The sequence below is a fragment of the Nelusetta ayraudi genome, unplaced genomic scaffold, assembly GCF_046127955.1.
Source record: "Nelusetta ayraudi isolate G7.1 ecotype Tasmania unplaced genomic scaffold, CSIRO-AGI_Nayr_v1 ptg000007l, whole genome shotgun sequence".
NCBI classification, from domain to species: domain Eukaryota; kingdom Metazoa; phylum Chordata; class Actinopteri; order Tetraodontiformes; family Monacanthidae; genus Nelusetta; species Nelusetta ayraudi.
Window position 1 is genome coordinate 7,610,269 of NW_027466057.1, and position 19,619 is coordinate 7,629,887.

The following is a 19,619-nucleotide window of genomic DNA, read 5'->3' on the forward strand; positions in this document are numbered from 1 at the left end:
GAGACGGGTGTTTCTGCGAGGATGAGCCTTAAGTTACATAAGAGCAAAAGGCATTTCAACCACACAGTTAATCCCTAAAGAAGATATACTAGAAAGAGGCTACTGGCAGATCTGACACATATGAGATTGACTTATAAGACAGATATGTATTTATGTATTAAAGATCTGGCGAGACGAAGGTATTAAATCAAGGGAAAATATGAGTCAAGGAAAAGGAAGTAAACAAAAGAAACACTGGGCCATTCCTTTGTGTCAAGCAAAAGGTTCAATGTCATATGTAATAGAGGTGTGTTTCGTGAATGCATCACGCATTGAGTGTCTAATTCCGCGCAGTGTGGGCTTTGCACTGTGTTGCTAGAAGTGGTTGTGCTCACGGGCAGGGCAGGTTACCAGAGAACAGCGAGAGACAATGCATAGCACTCGATCCAGACCACACCCGGCTAATCGGGCTCAACTGCCAAAGGAATGCATGTCAGACAACATGAAAGCGTCGGCCAAACACTCGGGTGATTGATTCTTCAGCGTCCACAGAACGATTTGTGACTTGCACTTCCGTCAGGTTGTCATCCGCCGCCTAATTGAGCAATGTAACAGACGGGGCCTTGTTTGTATGTTTGCGGCAGGGCTATTTTTAGAAGGCACACAGACCGTACTCTGGGATTACACGGCAAACAAAACATCTCGTGCCGCAACTTCGTTTTTCTCACAGGCGGCAAACGGAGACGTCACGCCGATTACCTCTGCTTGTCACTGGCCTGTCGGTGCTGCGAATAAAGAAAAAAAAAAAAACTGACAATAAAATTGGGGGGGGGGGGATCTCCCTGCTTTCAATTAGTGCGGTTTGAGTGGAATGATCTCGGTCAGTTTCGGCTTAAGACCCCTCTCTGCAGATCAGAATCCACGACCAGTTAATCCATCCTAAGAATTTATGATCAGGTGATTAAATGCCCCAGTGGAGCGAAAATCCCTGCGAGTCCCACGAAGGGGAAGGAAAAAGGGGAAAACCACCCTGTGGGCGCATGAATGGATGAATGAGGGCTTATTCAGCGGTGCTTGTGCGAGATGCGTATGCAGACCCTCACCGTGCGCTCCAGCTTGGGGCAGTAGGGTGTGTCTCCCATGATGTCATCGTCCGGAGGCGTGATCCGCAGGAAGTCCAGGTGGTCGGGTCGCTGGGCGCGGGGCAGGGCCTCCTGTGGGTAGTCGCCGTCCAGCATCCAGAGGTCATCCTGACGCAAGAGAGAATCCTCTACACGTGCACACACACAAACACGCAAGAAAACACAACTTCAGTGTTAGCACAGTCGAGTGTGTTGCAAGGATCGTGGTTCAGCATGGGAAAACAACAGGTGCAATCGAGCGTGAGAGCAGAATAAGCACCACTAATTGAGACAAATTGTTGTTTTCAGTTTCGACACATCGGGCGTTCAGGAGGCACGGTTGCGTTGCACCGCGCCGGAAAAACCTGCAAACATCTGCACATGTTTTGTAACTGACAGAAACAAAATCTCATCTCACCAAAAGGAAAATTAGCTGCACAACAGAAACAAAAAACCCCCACAAACAACAACTTGTGCGTGTGCGCGCGCTTGTGTGTGTGTGTGTGTGTGTGAGATTTGAGTGCACTTAACCAACCAAAGTACCTCGAGAAAGACTTGAATTAGACTTGGGAAATAGTGGCCTCTCCTACCAGGTGCTTTTCCCCCTCGTCAAGGCAGCTCTCGAGAAAGATTCCTAAAACATGGCACTGAGAATATTCTGTGGGAGGCTATTAACAGTAGGCAGAATATGATGTTGTATGGTGTTGATATTTTTAATATATATATTTAGACATGTGAGGGTGTTCCACTGAAGTCAGAGATGAAACAAATTAACTGAGAATGGGTAGAAAATAGAGTGTTTGGGTAAAAATCTGCCTCCCTGTTGCTGTTTTCCTGCAGAACGTCGATGTGGCTGCACTCAGCGTAGCGTTTCGAGAACCCGTGCCTTAAATATTTACAGCTCTGACACGCCGCACACTGCAGGAACAGTCACGGCCTGCACAGCCCCACTTGGCAACCTCCCCGCCTGAGCAATTCTCAGGGCATTACAGCTTTCGGGAAACCGGCTGGTGCCAGCTAGCGGGAGGCATTCAGTGCTCAGAGCAGCAATCACAGCTCCTCCTTTCTTCTCCCGCAGACGGAAAAAATGATATGTTTGCCCTGAAGCAGCATTTACTGTTGTGTAGTCAGTAATACAAGCTAGGATACATGGTGTGACAACAACAGAGAACGTGCAAAACAAAAAGGGGGGGGGGGGGGGGGGGGGGGAGAGAGCGAGAGAGAGAGGGGTGTCAGATTTTTAAAATCCGTGTGACCTCAATCAGGCCGCAAGGCTGTAAGACAAAACAAAAACCTGCAGAGGATTATCTGGAAGGAGGAAAATCACGCCACTTCCTGATCTGTAAGCTGTTAAAATACCCCCAAACACTTGCAGCTGCAATGAATCTCCTCGTGGAGGGCACTCTGTTCCACTGCACTGCTGTGTCCAGCGGTACTAGATCACTGCACGTCACTCTGTTTCACCCGACGCGGCGAGCACGCAAGGGGCCCCAGATTCAGTGAGAATGCGAAGTCACCGAGTGCTCCGTCACGTCACAAGGGGGCAGCAGCAAGCAGCAAGAAGCAGCAGCAGCAGCAGCAGCAGCAGCCACACAGAGAGGTCCGCCTCTGTTTATCTGGGCCTTGCGCAGAGGGAGAAACAAGTGGGATTAGATTAATAACTTTTCATTATGATAATGCTGCTGTGCACGGTCCCGCAGAGGGAAGTGCTGACTGCAGGCTGGGCCACTTCCAAATGCCGTGAGTTAAGACCGGCAGGGGCCGACTGACACAAGAATTCTTCTGTTCTACTCATCTCACACTCACACGCACGCATACACACGCAAAGACAAAATGTGAAAAGATAAATCTATTTTTTGCTGTGCAAGCTTGCAGAACGAGCAGAGCGTTTCATCATCCGTTAGGCGGCTCCACGCCGCCACCATCTGGATGCAAAGAGAAAGTGGCTTGGCTTCTTCTCCTCCTCCTCCTCCTCCCCCCCCCCCCTCCCCGCGGTCGGTGCCAGAGCACTGCAGTGGTGCTCTCATGTCACTGCTGAAGGCCCGGCATAAAAAATGGGAGAGAAATGCAAAACGCTGCAGAGCTGCAAAGCTAAAACTAAACAGAGTTCCCGTCAATGGTGCAGCCGCAGCGTCGGTCGATACACTCAGGCTGATTTATGGCTCTGTTACATGCAAGCACATCAAAAGACGTTAAGCTCAAATTTAGGAACACTGTTGGATTTAAAGTGCACTTATTGCCATTTTAATCTTCTCCCCTGCTGCTCCACAGACCCAATCCCAGTGATCATGAAAGGGCACAGATGGGATTTTGTGTTTTTTTGTTTTGTTTTGTTTAGTCTTGGGACAGCTAAGCTAAGTGAATCAGAGCAAACCAGTTCCAGTCCAGTCCAGCAGACACTGTCTGAGTCTACAAAGCAAAAGTTGGCAATGTCAATGTGCCTTAGCTGAGGCATCTGAAGTAACTGCAGGTGTTTTCACAAACGCTTAAGCCGAGGCACATGCTGATGGCAATGTTCGAGCAAACATCTGTCAACGACACGGATGTTTCTCTGCTGCCCGTCTCACATCTGATCCTAGTAGGAGGTGTCTCGTCTGGATGCAACAAAACCATCTGTCACTCTGCCGGCTCATCACGGCTCACCCAGTGGTTGGAGAAAGCTTTGCGGGCACACCATAAGTAGAGCTAAATGAAACCAAAGCTGTCTTCCAGACGTTTAAATGCCTGTCTGATTATGTACATGCGAGCAGGCCAGGAAGGGCAAAGACTCTTTATCGGGGGATGAGGGGTGTGTGTGTGTGTGTGTGTGTGTGAACAAACACATTTGCTTTGCACAGGACTGCTGGTGCATTGTGCTTACTGGCTTGTGTGGCCACACTTGTACTTGTAGGTTATTTGCATTTGCATTTTGCACTGTTATTCATTATTTGCACTACACTGACGTAGTACTTTCATCCTTTTTTTTTAATTTTTTTTTTAGTACTTTTACTCTCCTGTTCTCTTTACGCAGTTTCTAGTGAGCTGCTGCTAGCTAATGTTAAAAGCCCCAGAAGAAGACAAAAAAGAAACAGAGTAAAGCAGAAGTCATTCGCCACTCTGAGGCTAATGTCTTAGTACTAGAATGCAGAAGTATTGGTATGGAGACCTACTGCCTCTGTGTAAGATGTGGGCGGCAAGAACATGGAAACATGGAAATTAACCATTCAGAGTTTAGCTAAAATAGAGTAATCATCAGCCAGGGGGTGTTAATGGCCAGCTAATGCCCATTAGCATCGTGCTATAGCAACTTACCTAAGCTAGCTGTAACAACTCCGACTAGACTGCCTAAATTTTACACACACACTCGGTTTACTCATCTTCCAGGTCTTTGCTTGGCCTTTCTTGACACTTCAGAGCTCAGCTGATAGCATTTTGGAATAAGCAATTCATCTGCCGCGCCAGGTTTACGACAATGATCACAGCTAACATTTGCCAAGGTGGATACACAGCAGTCATGTATTAAAAGAAACAAGTTACAGGTTATATGAGAGGGACCTTTGTGCCCTGTTGGTTCCGTAAGGTAGGAGTAGGAGAGAGCGCATGTCTCAAGCAGAATTCACACCATTCTCAGGATATAGCAGGGCCTTGTCCTGCCTTGTCTTGTCTGGACAGAACAATGTTGCGCGCCGGGGCACATGTGTGAGACGCCGGGCACTGATCAGGTTCATATGACCTTCCTGGAACGTTAATGTGTAATTAGATCATGGCTTTGCTTGCCTGCCATATGTCTGACAATAAAATGGGTTAAAGTGAGGAGGAGAGGAGGGTGAAGAGAGGAGAAGGGTTATGCGTATGGCTTAAATACCAAGCATGCCAGGGGAAAGTGATTATTTCAGCTACTAAAACGAGCCTCTACAGCTGTAGTAGATGACAGACTTTTTATTTGAATATGTATATCAAACACATATTCAAAGTTTTAACTGGAGAATATGTATGATAATCTTATAAGCATAAATTTTGACATGCAAAAATTCATTAGAAATTACTGCAGTATACCCAAGGATCATGAGGAGGAGTGTGGTTCTAGAAATGGATCTCAATCAGCGTTACATGCGTAAAGCCAGGAGCAGTTACTAGCTTAGCTCCACACATGGCTAAGTGCCTTTTCTCCCTCGGGCTGTTGCTGAGCTGACTGGTGCTGACGGCGCTGGGGAAGCTGGGGAAGCTATGGCTGGTCCGTGATGTAACAACTCCAATGCTCAGCGGCACACTTTTTAAGATGCGGTGGAGCTCTAACGTCAGTCGAGAAAAACACGACGCAACAAAAGACCAGGCCCTCTCAAAAAAGACCAGCTGCTGTTGATTCCACAATAGCATTAGCGGCATTTGCAGTTGCAATTTAGATGGAGGTAAAACTTATAGACAACAGACATCCACTCTTCTGTTGAGAGCTAAAGTATGAAGACTTGTGTAGGCCAATATGGAAAACTGGGCGCAAATTAATAATTGCCCATTAATAATAAAGACAACATAAAACATGTGCAAGGGTATATTTATCTAGTCACTGTGTCAACATAGGAGTTCTGCAATAGGGCGTATCCAACCCTTATTGTCCTTTAACCCGTGGCCTTGTTGGGTCTGTGATCTTTTGTCAGCTTGCTGTGGACTGGGTAGGATGTGGATTTGGGGGCGGGGCCGGACGGAGGGAGAGAGTGCAAATTGGCAATGCTTCAGTTAACAGCGTGCCATGAGAACCCCTGGTCAGGTTGAACCTCTTGTCAACTTTTGAGCCTTTGATCTGGGACACTGACTAATCTCTACCAGCCCGGCGGCACCCAGGGAGTTAAACTGGATCATCAGTGAAACAATTTGCAGGCCCTGTTTTGCCCCTTATGCAACTCTGCTGGGTAGTTTTTAATTTGTTCTCACACATTCAACAAATATTTCTTCCCTTGCCTGTTTTTGGACACAGCGCTAATTCATCGGTCAAGCAGGTTTATTATAGAAATGCTGCATGACTGAAAAATACTCTCATTGTGGCAAAACGTCAAAAATAGTGCTGCGGAGGAATTTGACAACTTCAGGCTGCACACACACACACACACACAGAGGCATTTTTGTTTAGCTCTTTGAAAGCAGCGCGAGATGAGACACTCTCTGGCAGGTGTTTCCCGCTGCGAGTTGATAAAAGTACCAGGGTCAACAATTGAAAGACTGTGTTGAACATGAATCGGCGCAACACAACTCACCTGTTGTAGTGGAGTTGCTGGAGGAGTTCCACTTGGAGGTACTGGGCCGCCTGCTGAGGTTCAGATCCAGGCGGGTGATGGTTCGCTTGTTGCCGTTCTTGTCGATGACCTCGGTGAAGACTTTGGGCTCGTCCGCGTTGCTGGAGCTGTCCTGCTCCTGGTCCACGTCTCGATCGGACAGGAGCACGATGCGATGGTTGAGGTGAGGACTTTGCTGCTTAGGGGACAGAGGGGACAGGACGGGCGACATGCTCTGGAGGCTGTTGGAGGCCGGGAAAGACGCGTTGAAAAGTCCAGCCAGAGACGGTGAAGTAGGGCTCTTTTTGCGGGCCTTGATGAGCGGGTAAGGTTCAGTGGTGTGGGATAGGGGTAGCCGAAGACCCTCACAAGGCTTGTTGACTGCGTTTTCTCTTTTGACTGCCGCAGAGTGGTTTCCGTTTGTTCCCCTCCACTTTCCGAAGTCCTGGTGGCAGCCGGTAGACCCTGATTGTGTCACGACTGGCTCTTCCCTAACCGGACTTGTGTGACTTACGCGTTGCACCGTCCCTTCAACATCCTGCATCTTGGCCACCACCACCTTGATAGCTGTACTACCCTGCAGCTGAGCAGACGTGGCCGTCGATGCGTCCTCTGACGACGTCTCCCCCGGTGAATCGAACCTTTTGATGGGTCGAAGGTTGCTGCCGCTTTCCCGCCGGGTCAAACCCTCCATCAGGGTGCAAAATGACGACTCGTAGCCGAGCTCACCGTCGTACTCTGAGAAGTCATTGCAGAAATCCATGTCGTGGTCAAACACCCGGTTGTCCTCAAAGTCCTCAAAGTCCCGGGTGATCTGGAAGGGCTCCTCCATGGGAAGGATGGGATTACTGACAGCACTGACATAAGAGCCCGTAGCTGGGCTGTCTGAGGCGTGGATAGAAGGTGCCATTCTATGGATCTGCTCCGTTGCTGTGGCTGCACATGAACTGTCCGGAGGAGGGTGCTCAAGAGAGGACTTTTCAGTTATGAGTTTTTTCTTCATCTTACTGTGAAGAAGATCCTCGGCACTGTCGAGCTTCTTGCCCCCAAGTTTCTTCAGCTTCTTGCCCTTAGACGCGGCCCTCTTTTGCTCCGGAGGCACCGGGGGAGAAGAGTTCCCGCTTTCGAGAACTTGACCTCCAGGGCGAACCTCCTGAACTTCCACGTAATCCTGCAGTTTCCCATCCTGGTTGCCCATACCGATGTTGCTGGCGCAGGCCTTGCACAAGGACAGGAGATCTGCCAGCAACTGGTGGTGCTCCGCCGCCAGCCAGCAGAGCTCTGCAACAGCCTCCTTTGTTGCCCGCTGGGAGTCAAGGATTCCGCCTGAGGAGCAGGAAGACTGGCCCCTTTGTTCGGACGCTGCGAGATCATCCTTTCCAGAGTCACGGTCATTAGCAGGCCTTTCCTTGTGAGGGGCGCGGCTCTTGTAGTGGAAGCTCGGGGCCCGCCTCTTCGGGAAGTACAGGCTGATGTTGCTCTGCTCATGGATGGGTGCGTATAGGAGCAACACGGTGTGAGTGCCCTCCATGATGGCTGCCACGCTAATCACCCGAGCGATGTGAGTAAGAGGTCAGTCCCCCTCCAGACAGAGTGACTGGGTCTGCAGTGCAGGTGAGGAACACTGACTATTCATCACCAGACCTGTCCAGGAGCTGTCAGAGGGAAAGTAGAGAGATGAAATATATGTTCTGGAACATCTTGGTCTTCATATTGACTTTAATGCACTGCTGATGCTGAATTATTTATATATTTAGATGGGATTAAGTTTCAGATAAAGTATAATAACTGAACAATTCAAACAAATTGCAATTTGCCAGCCTAGACAAAAATTGCCAACAGTTTGGACATATTAACAGTTATGAATTAAACTTCACAGTAACATCTTTATCAAAATGTTTAACATTCCATACGTTATTGGCAAATAAAATAGGTTGTGTTATATGAAAAGGGGAAGTGTTCATTACATTTTGGTCATGTACATCACAATACAGTGATAAAAACCGTGATATTTTTTGCCCGTGCTAACAGTCATAAACTGGCCCATGTCCGGCTGACATTTCCTCATTGAAAAATACAGCTGCACAGGCATAGTCAACTGTTTACTGGGCAAATCTAACCACACTTTGCAATCAATATCCTCTTTCACGTTGCTGTGTAACGAGACGAACCGTTTCTGCAGCGAAATTCATCAAGATTTAACCAGCTGCCGCATACAAACAAAAAAAACCGTGTCACACAAGGTGAGGACACGCACACAGGCCAGTGTTTTGCCTCCAAATCTGCGGCGATCGGCTGCAAAAAAATAAAATAAAAATAAATAAATAATAATAATAATTAAAAAAAAAAAATACGCACCACGTTTTCATCAGCACTCCAGCGGATGCCCGCAAACCCCTCCGAACTGTTTACATCATAACATAATCCCGCGGGCTGTTGTCACCCTGCAACGAACTCCGATGCAGTAGCGATTGTTAAAAATGGCAACGCAGATAGAGTCACTGTCCTGCGGGCTGAATGCTGCCCAATGCAACTTCAGTCATGATAAACATTGTGACATATTTCGCATCAATTCAAAGACGGTACGCAAAAAAAAAAAAAAAAAAAAAAAAAGGAAAATGCCCTCGTCTCAGCTTCACGTCTGCTATCATACAGGCTTAATCAGAAGCCGGAAGCACCTTAAAGGCAATTGCACCTGCAGAAGGTTAACTCAGCCGCAGCTGGTGAAGGATAAACAGCGGACTTACCCGATTCAGTAGCCTGGCAAACATTTCCTCACATCTCTGCTAGTGCAGCCGGGCCACTGCTGCTCACCGCTGCTCCTCCGGGCTCCTGCGTGCTGATCGACGGCACCTCTGTCCAATGGGCGGAGTCAGCGTTCACGGGCTGCTCTGTCATTGGTCCCCCGGATTTGTCCACAGTCCCGCATATTGAGTCGGTGCAGCTGCAGCGAGCAGGTAGGACATGTGACGGAGGGAGAGTGTGGCGCAAATGAATATTTCAGACATTCCCCAGACATGTACGTGTACATGAATAGCACAGCTCTGCGCTTTACTGATTTCAAGAGGTGCACTATCACACCCACTAGATTCCACATGTTAACTGAAAGCTGAAAATAAGATGTCTTCGACTCCTCTGTACTATCACTTTCACGGCATTCGCATCCGGCTTAATGTTGTCTCTTTTCTTCTTCTTCTTCTTTTTTTTTTCTTGCACGTTTCGCAAGGACTGCCTCTCATGATCGATGCTCGTTGTGATGTCAGAAACGAACGCAAGACGACAAAACACAAGCAAACCTCAATGTGATGGCATCCGCTTGTGTGTTCGCTATTTTGCTCAGTGACGTAAAAGAAAAAAAAAAAAAAGATTTTGAGAGCCCACAATTGTGCGGTTTCTTACAAAATACTGTCCTCTAGTGGTTAATATCTGTATCACCGTTGCGTTGGTAGACTGTCAAGAAAAGTTCTCAATTAAATTACACCTTCATGAGTTCTATTGATATTTCACCGTGAAGGCCATTATGTAAAGCTAATATATCCCAATATTAGCTATATGATTTAAAAATGATTTAACTCAACTGAGTTCAAGTGAATCGTGAGAATACCATTTGTACGCGACGTGATAGTTTACATCACTGACACTAGAGGGCAGCATCGGCCAGTATTTGATAGTCATACCTGTTTATCGAATCCAGCTGAGGGTCAAACGTGTTTCCACTTATCATTGAAGTCCATCTTACTGACAGTGCATAGCATAGTAATTGCCATGCATTTCATACATTTGTTAGTTCAATGTACATTTATCTAAGTAGCCTACCTATCATGCTTTGTTAAATAAATGAATAGATAGTCTGGAAAATGTTATTAATGGGAGGGATATGAGAAACGTATTACATGGGATCTCAGCCACATGGCAGCTGTGCTGTTTGTCCAACAAATGACAGTAATTACCTAAAAGAGCAAAGATTACAGACTTGATGATGATGTATAAAATATGGGGGCAAGTTTATTGTGTATATGTTTGCGTATAGGCTCATAATCATAATTAGAAACATTTGTGACAAAACAAAACACTAATTAATTAATTAATTAATTCAGTCAAATTAAAGTTTGCCGAACAGGCTGGAATTGATCTCAGCACACAGTGTACAAGCAGCGATACAACACAACAACCAGAGTACACGGGCTCGGACTGATTACGATTCTAAACGAGGCGCCTGCTTGTATGTTCTAATGCACATGTGATGTGTCGCTTTTCCACTGCAACATTTGACGCATTCTCCACGCTGGGTCTTATCGACGTCGAACGCTATGCTAAACCCCAGAACTGGGAAAAGTCAGTCAATCAATCAACGAAAACGATTCCCAGCTGTGACGTACAGCGAAGGGCTGCGCCGGGCCGGGCGGATGCTGTCGCTGGCCGTGGTGCTGAACCAGGCTCTGCCCTTCCAAACACCGGCCTCTCTTGTCAACTTCCTGGTCGCACGTGTCACACATTAGCATGCGGGCAACAACAACTAAAAAGGAGGTGGGGCGGAGGGAGGGGTGGTGCATAAAAAAAAAAAAAAAAAAAAAAAAAAAAAGCTCCACGCTGAATTTTAGCTGGTGCGCACGTTTGAATGTTGGCGCTCTTGCGCGCTGTGATGAATAAAGTGTGCCGGTGACGTGGCAGATAAAGACCCCGCAGCCCGGCCGCCCCGCCGCCGCCGCCGCGGCTCCTCACTTGGCTGTGGACTGCCGGTGCTGACACACACTCCTCCTCCTCCTCCTCCACCTCCTCCTACTCCGCTACCTCCTCTTCCTCCGGGCGGCAAGCGGGGCTGGAGCGCAGGGTCTTGAGTGACACATGCTGCGGTAGTCGCCCTCCCCCTCCCCCACCACCCTCCACCCTCCACCTCCACCCTCCATCCACACGACCCTCCTCCTCCTCCCCCTCCCCTTCCTCCCCCACCGCCTCCTCCTCCTCCTCCTCCTCCTCCTCCTGCCGCTCCATGGCTGTGGATTAGCTGTATGCTAATATCGACGGGGGAGAGGAGCCAGCGAGAGGCTTCCGAACAGGCGCCTTTGCAGCCATGGCTGAAGGTGGAGAGGGAGAGGATGAGATCCAGTTCCTCAGGACCGTAAGTAGACTCGCCGCCTCTCAATTGCTGACTGGATATATCTGGCTTTCTCACCCCCTCCTCCTCTTCCTCCTCTTTCCCCCCTTTCACGGTTGCACGTTTGTGGCGCGCAGATCACGACCGCCGCTTGCCTTTTTCACCACCTGGCCTGCCTCACAGATGTGATTCCGTGCCCGGTGCAGCCCTCCGGTAACCCGGTGCCTTCCCCGGAGCACCTCGGAGGCGGCGGTGCTGCTCCATTGTTTTGCGCATCGCCCGCTGACAGCTATTGTCTTCCGCATGCCTCGCTCTCTGGAAGTTGACAGGCAATTGCGTCCCGCGTGTCCGTGTCGAAAACTTAACCAAACGCGCCCTTGGTTTTTTTTTTTCTCTCTTTTTTTTTTTTAGTGCACGGTGTTGCTGCGAGAAACGAGGCGATTTCTTCTGCTTAATTCCGACAAGTTACACTGTGTTAAATGCGTCTTTTTCTGCTCTAAGGTGAGGGAAGGAAGGGTGAATTGAGTTTGTGAGTCGGTGTGCGTGTGCAATCTGTGCGTGATACATCCTGGCAGTGAATGAGGCAGTCCAGACAGTCACCCCGGGGTTTCAGTGCTGGTAGCAAAGGTCTATGCAAATTCATTCTGTAACCCACACAGCCCTGCTGCACCCAAGCCAGATCTCTTCTGCCGCCTTGACTGAAAAGTAGCGAATGTGTTTTAATAACAGGGCTACATCGCTATATTGACTGTAGATTTTTTTTTTTTTTTTTTTTTTGCAATGAAAAACAGAAATGTATGTCACGACTGGAAACGTGTGCCCATGGGCTGTGCAGGCAGGAGTGGCTTTCACACAGTTGACAAAGACAGATGATGACATGATGTGTTTTCCGCCGTGGCCAAGATGCATTAGGCATGTCGTGCCTGAAAATGTATGCCGGTCTATAAAAGAGTGCTGGAGGTCTCCCAGATGGGCCGCGAGACAGCAGGAGGTGTTTTATTTTTTTGCTTGCACATATCTCTGCCGCTGCTCCTTTTGGTTTCCTTGTATCCAGCCGCTCGGCGGTGTGCAACGTGCTGGGTTTTGAGGTAAACGAGGCAGGACGGGGAGGAAGAGGTAGCTCTTGTTTTGGAGCAAATTGGTCCAAAATTTACCGAAACATATTCAGTAAATTATGGGGAACGCTATTGACAAGTGCAGTATGAACTTGTTCACCCCAATCAAAGTAAACAGAATGCAAATGGTGTGTGTTTTTGCCGTGTTTTTAGTTGTTGTTGTTGTTATTATTATTATTATTGTTATTATTAGAAATGATGCGTACAGCTGCCTCCACTTCCACTTGTTTTGCCCCTGTAGCCTCCGACCTTTTAACCATATAGCACATAGAGGTCACCACATCAGCACGCCTGGCACTTGACAAAATAGCTGACATTTCTGCACTCCTCTCCACGCTTGAACCTAAATGCCAGGCATCCACTGTCTTGGAAAAGAGGTTCTTCCCACCCATACAGCTCCCAACTGTTGGATCCATTTAAGTGCAAGTGATTACAATGAACGACGCTGCTGTTGTGTGGATTTTCATCTACTTTGTACGATTGTGTGGATCGTACGAAGTAGATGAAAGAAATGCTGAGTCCAGTCCCATGGGTTTAAAAAAAAAAAAAAAAACATTTTCCCAGAAGCTGCATTAAAGTAAGACGACGAATAGGAAACTGCTGGCTGTCACTTTAAAAAAAAAAAAGGGAAGCTTGTTGCATCTATCTGCACAGCGAGGAAGCTGACAGGCTGGATGTTGCTGGGTTTGGGGGGCGGCACAGCTGCCGTTCATGAGAGTAAATGCGTGTGCGTGTGCGTGCGTGCGTGCGTGCGTGCGCGCGCGCTGAATGCAAATGCGAAGGACATGGCTGTGTGGTGCAGTCAGGCTGCACCAGACGTGCCACGACGGAGCACAGCGCAGAAATTATTCATCAGCCCGGGCAAGGCTCGGTGCGCCGAGGAGCAAGACAACACGGACGAGACGCACGTGCGTGTGCGACACGCATCGCACGCGTTGGAGCGCGCGGCTCGAACGGGGGCCTGCAGAAAGTCAGTCCTGCAGAAGTAAAACGCTCACGTTTGGCCTACATGCGCAGGACGCAGGGAATCAGCCACAGCGGCGGTGTTGGTTCGCGGAAAAAACAATGTTGCTTGTTGTTGGCGGCGGCTGGCTCGATGAAGCAGTTCGCAAAAACTGCCTCTTCAACCAGCGGCGCAAAGTAATTTCCCCGGAGTGGTAACAGAATTACCCCCGCCAGACTGCACGCCGGCCATAAACCCAACTCAGTGGGAGGAGGGGGAGGAGGGGGGGGGGGAGCGCGAGATGTCTTCGCCACGGGTGATTTGGTGTGAGGGGAAGAGGGAGGCCGTTGATTGTGAAAGTCGAGTTCCCCAAAGTGTTGTTTTTAATGTCAGAGGAGGGTTGGGGGGTGGGGGTGGGGGTGGGGGGGTAGTTGGCAGCTCGGGGGAGATTAACAAGGATGCGCAATTCTTCCCACTGTTTGGAAAATGGGATACGGTGTCAGATTCCTGCAGGTCGAGCAGCAGCAGCAGCAGCTTCATTAGAAGCAGCACAGTGAATAAAATATCAAGTTATGCACAAAGCCGGCGTTCATTATGTAAGAGTAGATTTCTAAATGAACGCTCGGCTCCGCTGTGTTATGTCATTCGGTGGAGGCACGCGAGGCAAAGTGGATGCAGGGCAAACTTTGCTTTGCTCACGGCGACTTACTGTTGCAGCGGCATAAAGCGTCCGTGCACCCTGCCCTCCGTTGCCAGGATCCCCTGCTAGGCGGGCGGCAAATCTTGGTCGATCTTATTAGCAGTTGGTGGCGCGAGTGATGGCTTTGAAAAGGCCAGGCGGGCGCTCTGACTAATGCGCCGCGGCAGTGGCCCGGCTCGTTTTTCGTGTGAAGGCACCTGCCTCGCCGCTGTTGCACCCGGGCGACGCCTGTTTTTGGGCGGCTGCGCTCAAGTGGCGCCAGGGCTGTACTGAGAAAAATTGATCGGAGGCAGAAAAAACACGCAAGGAAAGGCAAGAAGCATGGGAAAAGCTGGACCAACCAACCGTTCTTGACAGCAAACAAACGTAAACAAACAAAAGCAGACGTAACGAGAACGAGAATTACGGCTCATGCGCTTCACGCCATTCAATGGAAACGCCTGCAAATCGCAACTGTTCTTGCTCGAAATGTTAGAAATATTGCTTTTATTTTGCAAAATACTGTAATGGAAACGAAGCTAGTGACAGTGAGGGTCTTGGAAATGATAAAATATTTTTTTAGGAAGAGTGAACCACGCCTTTGTGATGTCACAGACGGCATTGATATCTCACCGCTAACTCATAAATGGTCTGTATCCTGAGGCTGTTCAGCTGTTGTCGTAGTTGTGGTGATGTGCAGGTCCTGAATGAATCATTCAGCTGTTTTCATGACTCGTCCTCTGTCACACCGCCTGCTAGCAGAGACCAGGCGACACGTCATGGTTGTGTGACTGCTATTCTAATTTCATTGGTTTAAATATATCAAGCTAATGGCTGAATTAGCCCCTTGGGGAAAAGCAAAAGCCCTGGTTTCTTGTTTCAGGTCGGCTCCCCTTTCTCCACTCTGCTCTGAGGGTGAGGCTGCGAACGAACGAACGAACGAATCGCTCAGTTGCTCACAGTAGCCCGGCTTCGTTCGAAAAATGAACAAACTGACTGACACAGTAGCTACATTTCCATTATAGTTTATTGCAAAATATAAGCGATATTTCTAAAATTTCGACAAACTACAAGTTTAGCTGTTTCCAATACCACCTTTCTATTGCGATGTTGAGGTTTTTGCCAATTCTAGGGGTAAAGGCAACGCAGCTCGTGACTCAAATGGCTGAAAACGCAATTCTCTTCGTTGATTGACTCATACAAATTGGAATCAGTAAAAAGAAAAGAAAGAGGGAACAGGTAGGCCATCGCTAACGACTTGGTTGAATATGAAACATAATGGGCACAATGTGTGACCTTCAAGGGTTCCTTCCGACTTAGCTCCTGTTGCGTTCATTTTCTCCTCACCCACTCACATCCTGAATCCCCCGCTGGGCCGTTCCTCCGGGGCCGTTGATCCCGCCTGCTACGGGTTGCTCTTTCCCTCTTCCGCCTTTCGTCATTTTTTCTTCATCCCTCCTCGCTCACTTATTTCAAGGATTTCTGCTTTTATCTCCTCAACTTTGGGGCAGAATTAAACCTCGTTTGACACCCGGCTCTGTCCCGTCGCCGTGGGTTGCGCCTCTGCACATCATTGCTGCAGCTGCTTCTGCTGCTGCTGCTGCTGCTGCTGGTTCACTTGTCTGGCATATGCCACGGCCCCCAGTTTGAAATATAATGATGGAGAACGCGTGAGGGCGGAGGCTGAACCTTGCCGCTCAACGCTGCCCCCCGGAGGGGCGCTCAGGTGCCCTTGATCTCGCCCGTTATTCCCACCAAAACAACCGAGCAGGAAGCTCTCTTGCTCGCAATGCGTGGTGGGAACGTGGCAAGACGAGCTTCTCGTGTCGGAACTGACCTTTCGTCACCTCGGAACAGCGCCTCGCCCCGCGCTTGTTTGTGGACGTCCCGGTGCCACGAGTAAACCTGACATGCTTGCCTGTGTAATTATTAAAGATTACCATGAAATTATTCCCGCTGATGGGAATTAAGTTCGGCACATCCCCGCGTTCTACTTGACATTAAGGAGGAGAGCTGCTAATGCTGTAATGATGAGGTCGACTGTCATTTCATGGTCGGCTGGGGGAAAAAAAAAAAGGAGTGGCTCGGCTTCATTAGCCGTCAAATGGCATTCTGGGCATAATGGTGCAGATCGGAGCGCCGAGATTCCCTCCCCGAACGGCCCGGCGAGGAGTTGGCTTCACGAAAGATGAAAACTCCTCCTCCTCCTCCCAGTGTAAACTGCTTATTGGCTGAGCTGTCGTGTTGAGTGTTTATTGTCATACGTTTAACGGACTTCAACGGAGCAGCTCGTAATCGGGTTTTTCACTGCAGTGAAACCAGACGGCCATTGGGTGTAGACGCTTGCGTTTAGTCCCTCAGCTTCTTCGGGAGTCAACGGAGGAGGACGTGAACCGGCACACTGGCATTCTGCGTTATGATTGGTTGGTTTGAACCCCCTTTCAATTGAGAATTTGCTGGAAACGCACGCAGACGGCAGAACAGTTTGGAGTGCCGTCCCACTGTGGGTTTAGTCGGAGAAGAACGGCTGCTCATTTAGCCCTGTTTGCTTTTTGGTTTCGATGAATACACTGTAAATAAAATACAACCATCACCCTCTTGCCTCAGTACACACACTTGTTTATAATAGTTTGAGTTTAATATAGTTGCATTAGCTCATTTGTTCATTCTAGATCGTCAACAGGGCAACAAGGCAGCTTACAACAGCACACAACAGACAGTCGTCCAACAAATGAATACAAATAAATGGCCATATTCTCTCTTTGAAACACCAGCAGCCCCCACTGGTGGCCACTGTGTCTTCATGACAAGAGTTTAGTGAACAAATCAGTGCATATCTGTAAAAACAAACAAAAAAAACACGTCAAGTGAAAGTGCAAATTCTATTGCGAACCAAAGGAAGTTGTTTTGAATGATGGCGTTTCCATAACTTTTCATTGCACTATTCTTCTTGGTGCAAATTAAAAGGTTGACCGGAAACCGTGAGCTAATGAAAAACAACAACATTTGATTGAAAGTCACAAAAGGTTTGCCCAGTTGCCAGGTTTTTTCCTTCTTTCTCAAAAGCTTTCCTTGGGCTCCTGTCAAGATGGATACCTGAGATAAATGCAGGGGATTTAGGGAATGGTTCTCCTCAGAGCACCTTTTCTTCATTTGGCCCGCCGCGTACGCCCACGTGCCGAGAGCGCTGAAATCCCTGATATACCAAGCATAATACCCCCGGAGATTCACTTCAAGTGCTGCAACTCCAGGCAGAAAAGCCGAGCGGCGAGAGGCCTAACGAGGAAGCGCTGTTTCTCCGCCGTTGCCTGATGAAGATGGGCAGTTAAGATAGGCCGGCGACGCTGAGGGAATTAAGCCGGCGGACCCGGGGTCGGAGACGAGCCGGTGCGAAGCTGCCGTAATGAGCTATTGATCGCGTGCGGCAAATGAAGAAATTTCCTCTGTAATGTCGGTGACATGCGGCGAGCGGGCCCGATTGATCCGCCGTTTCAGGTCATGAATGTTTAATGAGACGGCGTGAGGACGCTTCCCCTCACAAACACGACCCCGGCGTCCTCCGAAAGCTCGAGGTTCTGACCTCCAATGGACAGTCCCAGTTCCAAAATGTAGGATCAGATTTAAGGATGAAGCTGTGTTCTGTTTGATAACCTGTTTCAGGAATCAGAATCAGCGTAGTATTTTCCCTGTTTGTCCACTAGTTAGTCATTAATAAGTAAATAAAGCACTTAGTTTGTTAGCTTTTGCATAATAAGACATTTTCATCACAACACTTCCCTGCACTTTGCTCATTTGCATTGTGTTTTTGTCCCAGATCGTAATTATTTTTTTCCCCGAACTCGCGTTAAAATAGATGATTAACTGTAGAAAATCAGAACATATGAGACGGGCGGAATTCAATATGCATGAAGTTGTTTTATGCGGCCAGGGCCTAAATGAATCAAATGAATAATTAAAGGCCACTGAAGGACCTCCACTGTGCAAAGCATTGGCGATGATTAATCTCTGTACGAAAGACTTCAGTGAGTTCAGAACTTTTATGATTGGGTTTATATTTAATCAGAAACCTGATAAACAATAAACGGTGGCCGGCTGATGCGAATCAACGTTCTGTTCATCTGCCTGTTTTACTTTTTAGTCTAATTAGAACCGGCACATTTAGACTTTTTATTTTTTTGCATTTCAATTAATTTTGCAAATGGAATGAAAATCTGTGCCCAGCAAAACACCTCGGTACAACCAATTTAACTTCAATAGTGTTTTGAAGGCGTAAGCGGCAGACCTTCCAATTTGCGTTTTGTGCAACAAAAAAAAAGTGATTCATTGAGATTCACAGCAGGGGCAGCAAAGCTACTGTTAGCTTTGCCACCGTGCTGATGTGGGTGAGTCACCGCCGTTATCATTTCTGCGAAACTTCTTCCTGATATCCTACCTTTTCCGAGATCCACGGCTGGCCGCTCTGGACCAGCAACAATGCAGCGCAATTAATCCCGGCCGGCTCCGACGACAGCAAACCGGAGCCTTGCGAACACGGTGCGCTGCTCTCCGTGCTAGCAGCGTAATTCTATTTTACGCCGCCCACGCAAACGCGGAAGCGTTACACCGATCACTATTTTCTCCGAAGGTCCGAGTCCTCGTCCCTGCAGTGCAGTAAAACCATCGCTGCAGGATGTAAAGTTGTCATTTCCTCACAACTTTTCCTTACAACTGTGCAGTTTTTTTTGTTTTTTTTTTAATCTTGTACATTATTTGTCAAAATGCGGGAATTTAAAGAGCAGCGCCGCTGCCAGTGCTGCACCACCACCAGCCAGCCTTAACCCATTTTCATCCTCCCTCAAAAGGGAAGCAGGGCCATATCGGCATCCCTGCTTCCCTTTTGCCATCATTTCTTGGCAGCTGCTGTTGGCTCACACATAAAAAGGCTTTATTTTAAATCTGTGGCTATTCATCACTTTTGTGCGCTAGCGGCGCAAAGTGCCCCCCCCCAAAAAAAATCTAAAAATGAAAAATTGCTCCGGGGTGTTTCCTGATTTTGGAGGAATACATACAGTTGTTACTGTCAACATCCTGTTGTTGAATACAGGTACAGTCAGTGAAATGAAGAACGTTTTAACCACTTACCAAACACTCGCCTGTTTCCATCTGCGTCTTACGGCATGCTAGGCTAGGCTAGGCTAGCTTAGGTTCGACCTGCTGCCAAAAAAGCAAACAAAAAGCCCTGGTAACCGGTGTAGATGTTTCGTACCAGGCTGCCTCCATTGACTTACAATCGCATCACATAGTCGCCGTGCCCCGATTAGCATTGAAAATAAATTCACGTTCACGACAACTCGGAAATATGGGACAAACCCCGTCCCGTTCCGATTCAAAACAGGAAGCAAGCACCATTTCATTGTCAAATATGAGACAATTCTGTCCTTTATTAATTATCAATTCTGCAA

The 19,619-nt window shown here is 48.2% G+C and overlaps 2 protein-coding genes across 2 annotated transcripts in view; one reads left to right on the forward strand and one right to left on the reverse strand.

Annotated features, from left to right (window-relative positions):
- Positions 1–9,229, reverse strand: part of LOC142883464 (formin) — a 52,032-nt gene extending 42,803 nt beyond the window's left edge. The window contains exons 1-3 of the mRNA XM_076018366.1: positions 9,094–9,229; positions 6,329–8,001; positions 1,083–1,249 (exon numbers count right to left, since the gene is read on the reverse strand). Of these exons, the coding sequence (XP_075874481.1) occupies positions 1,083–1,249; positions 6,329–7,877 (1,716 nt within the window). The 5' untranslated portion in view covers positions 7,878–8,001; positions 9,094–9,229. The remainder of the gene's footprint in view (positions 1–1,082; positions 1,250–6,328; positions 8,002–9,093) is intronic.
- A 1,122-nt stretch (positions 9,230–10,351) lies between these two features.
- LOC142883463 (ryanodine receptor 3) overlaps positions 10,352–19,619 on the forward strand; it is a 100,953-nt gene continuing 91,685 nt past the window's right edge. The window contains exon 1 of the mRNA XM_076018364.1: positions 10,352–11,465. Coding sequence (XP_075874479.1) covers positions 11,418–11,465 — 48 coding nt within the window. The 5' untranslated portion in view covers positions 10,352–11,417. The remainder of the gene's footprint in view (positions 11,466–19,619) is intronic.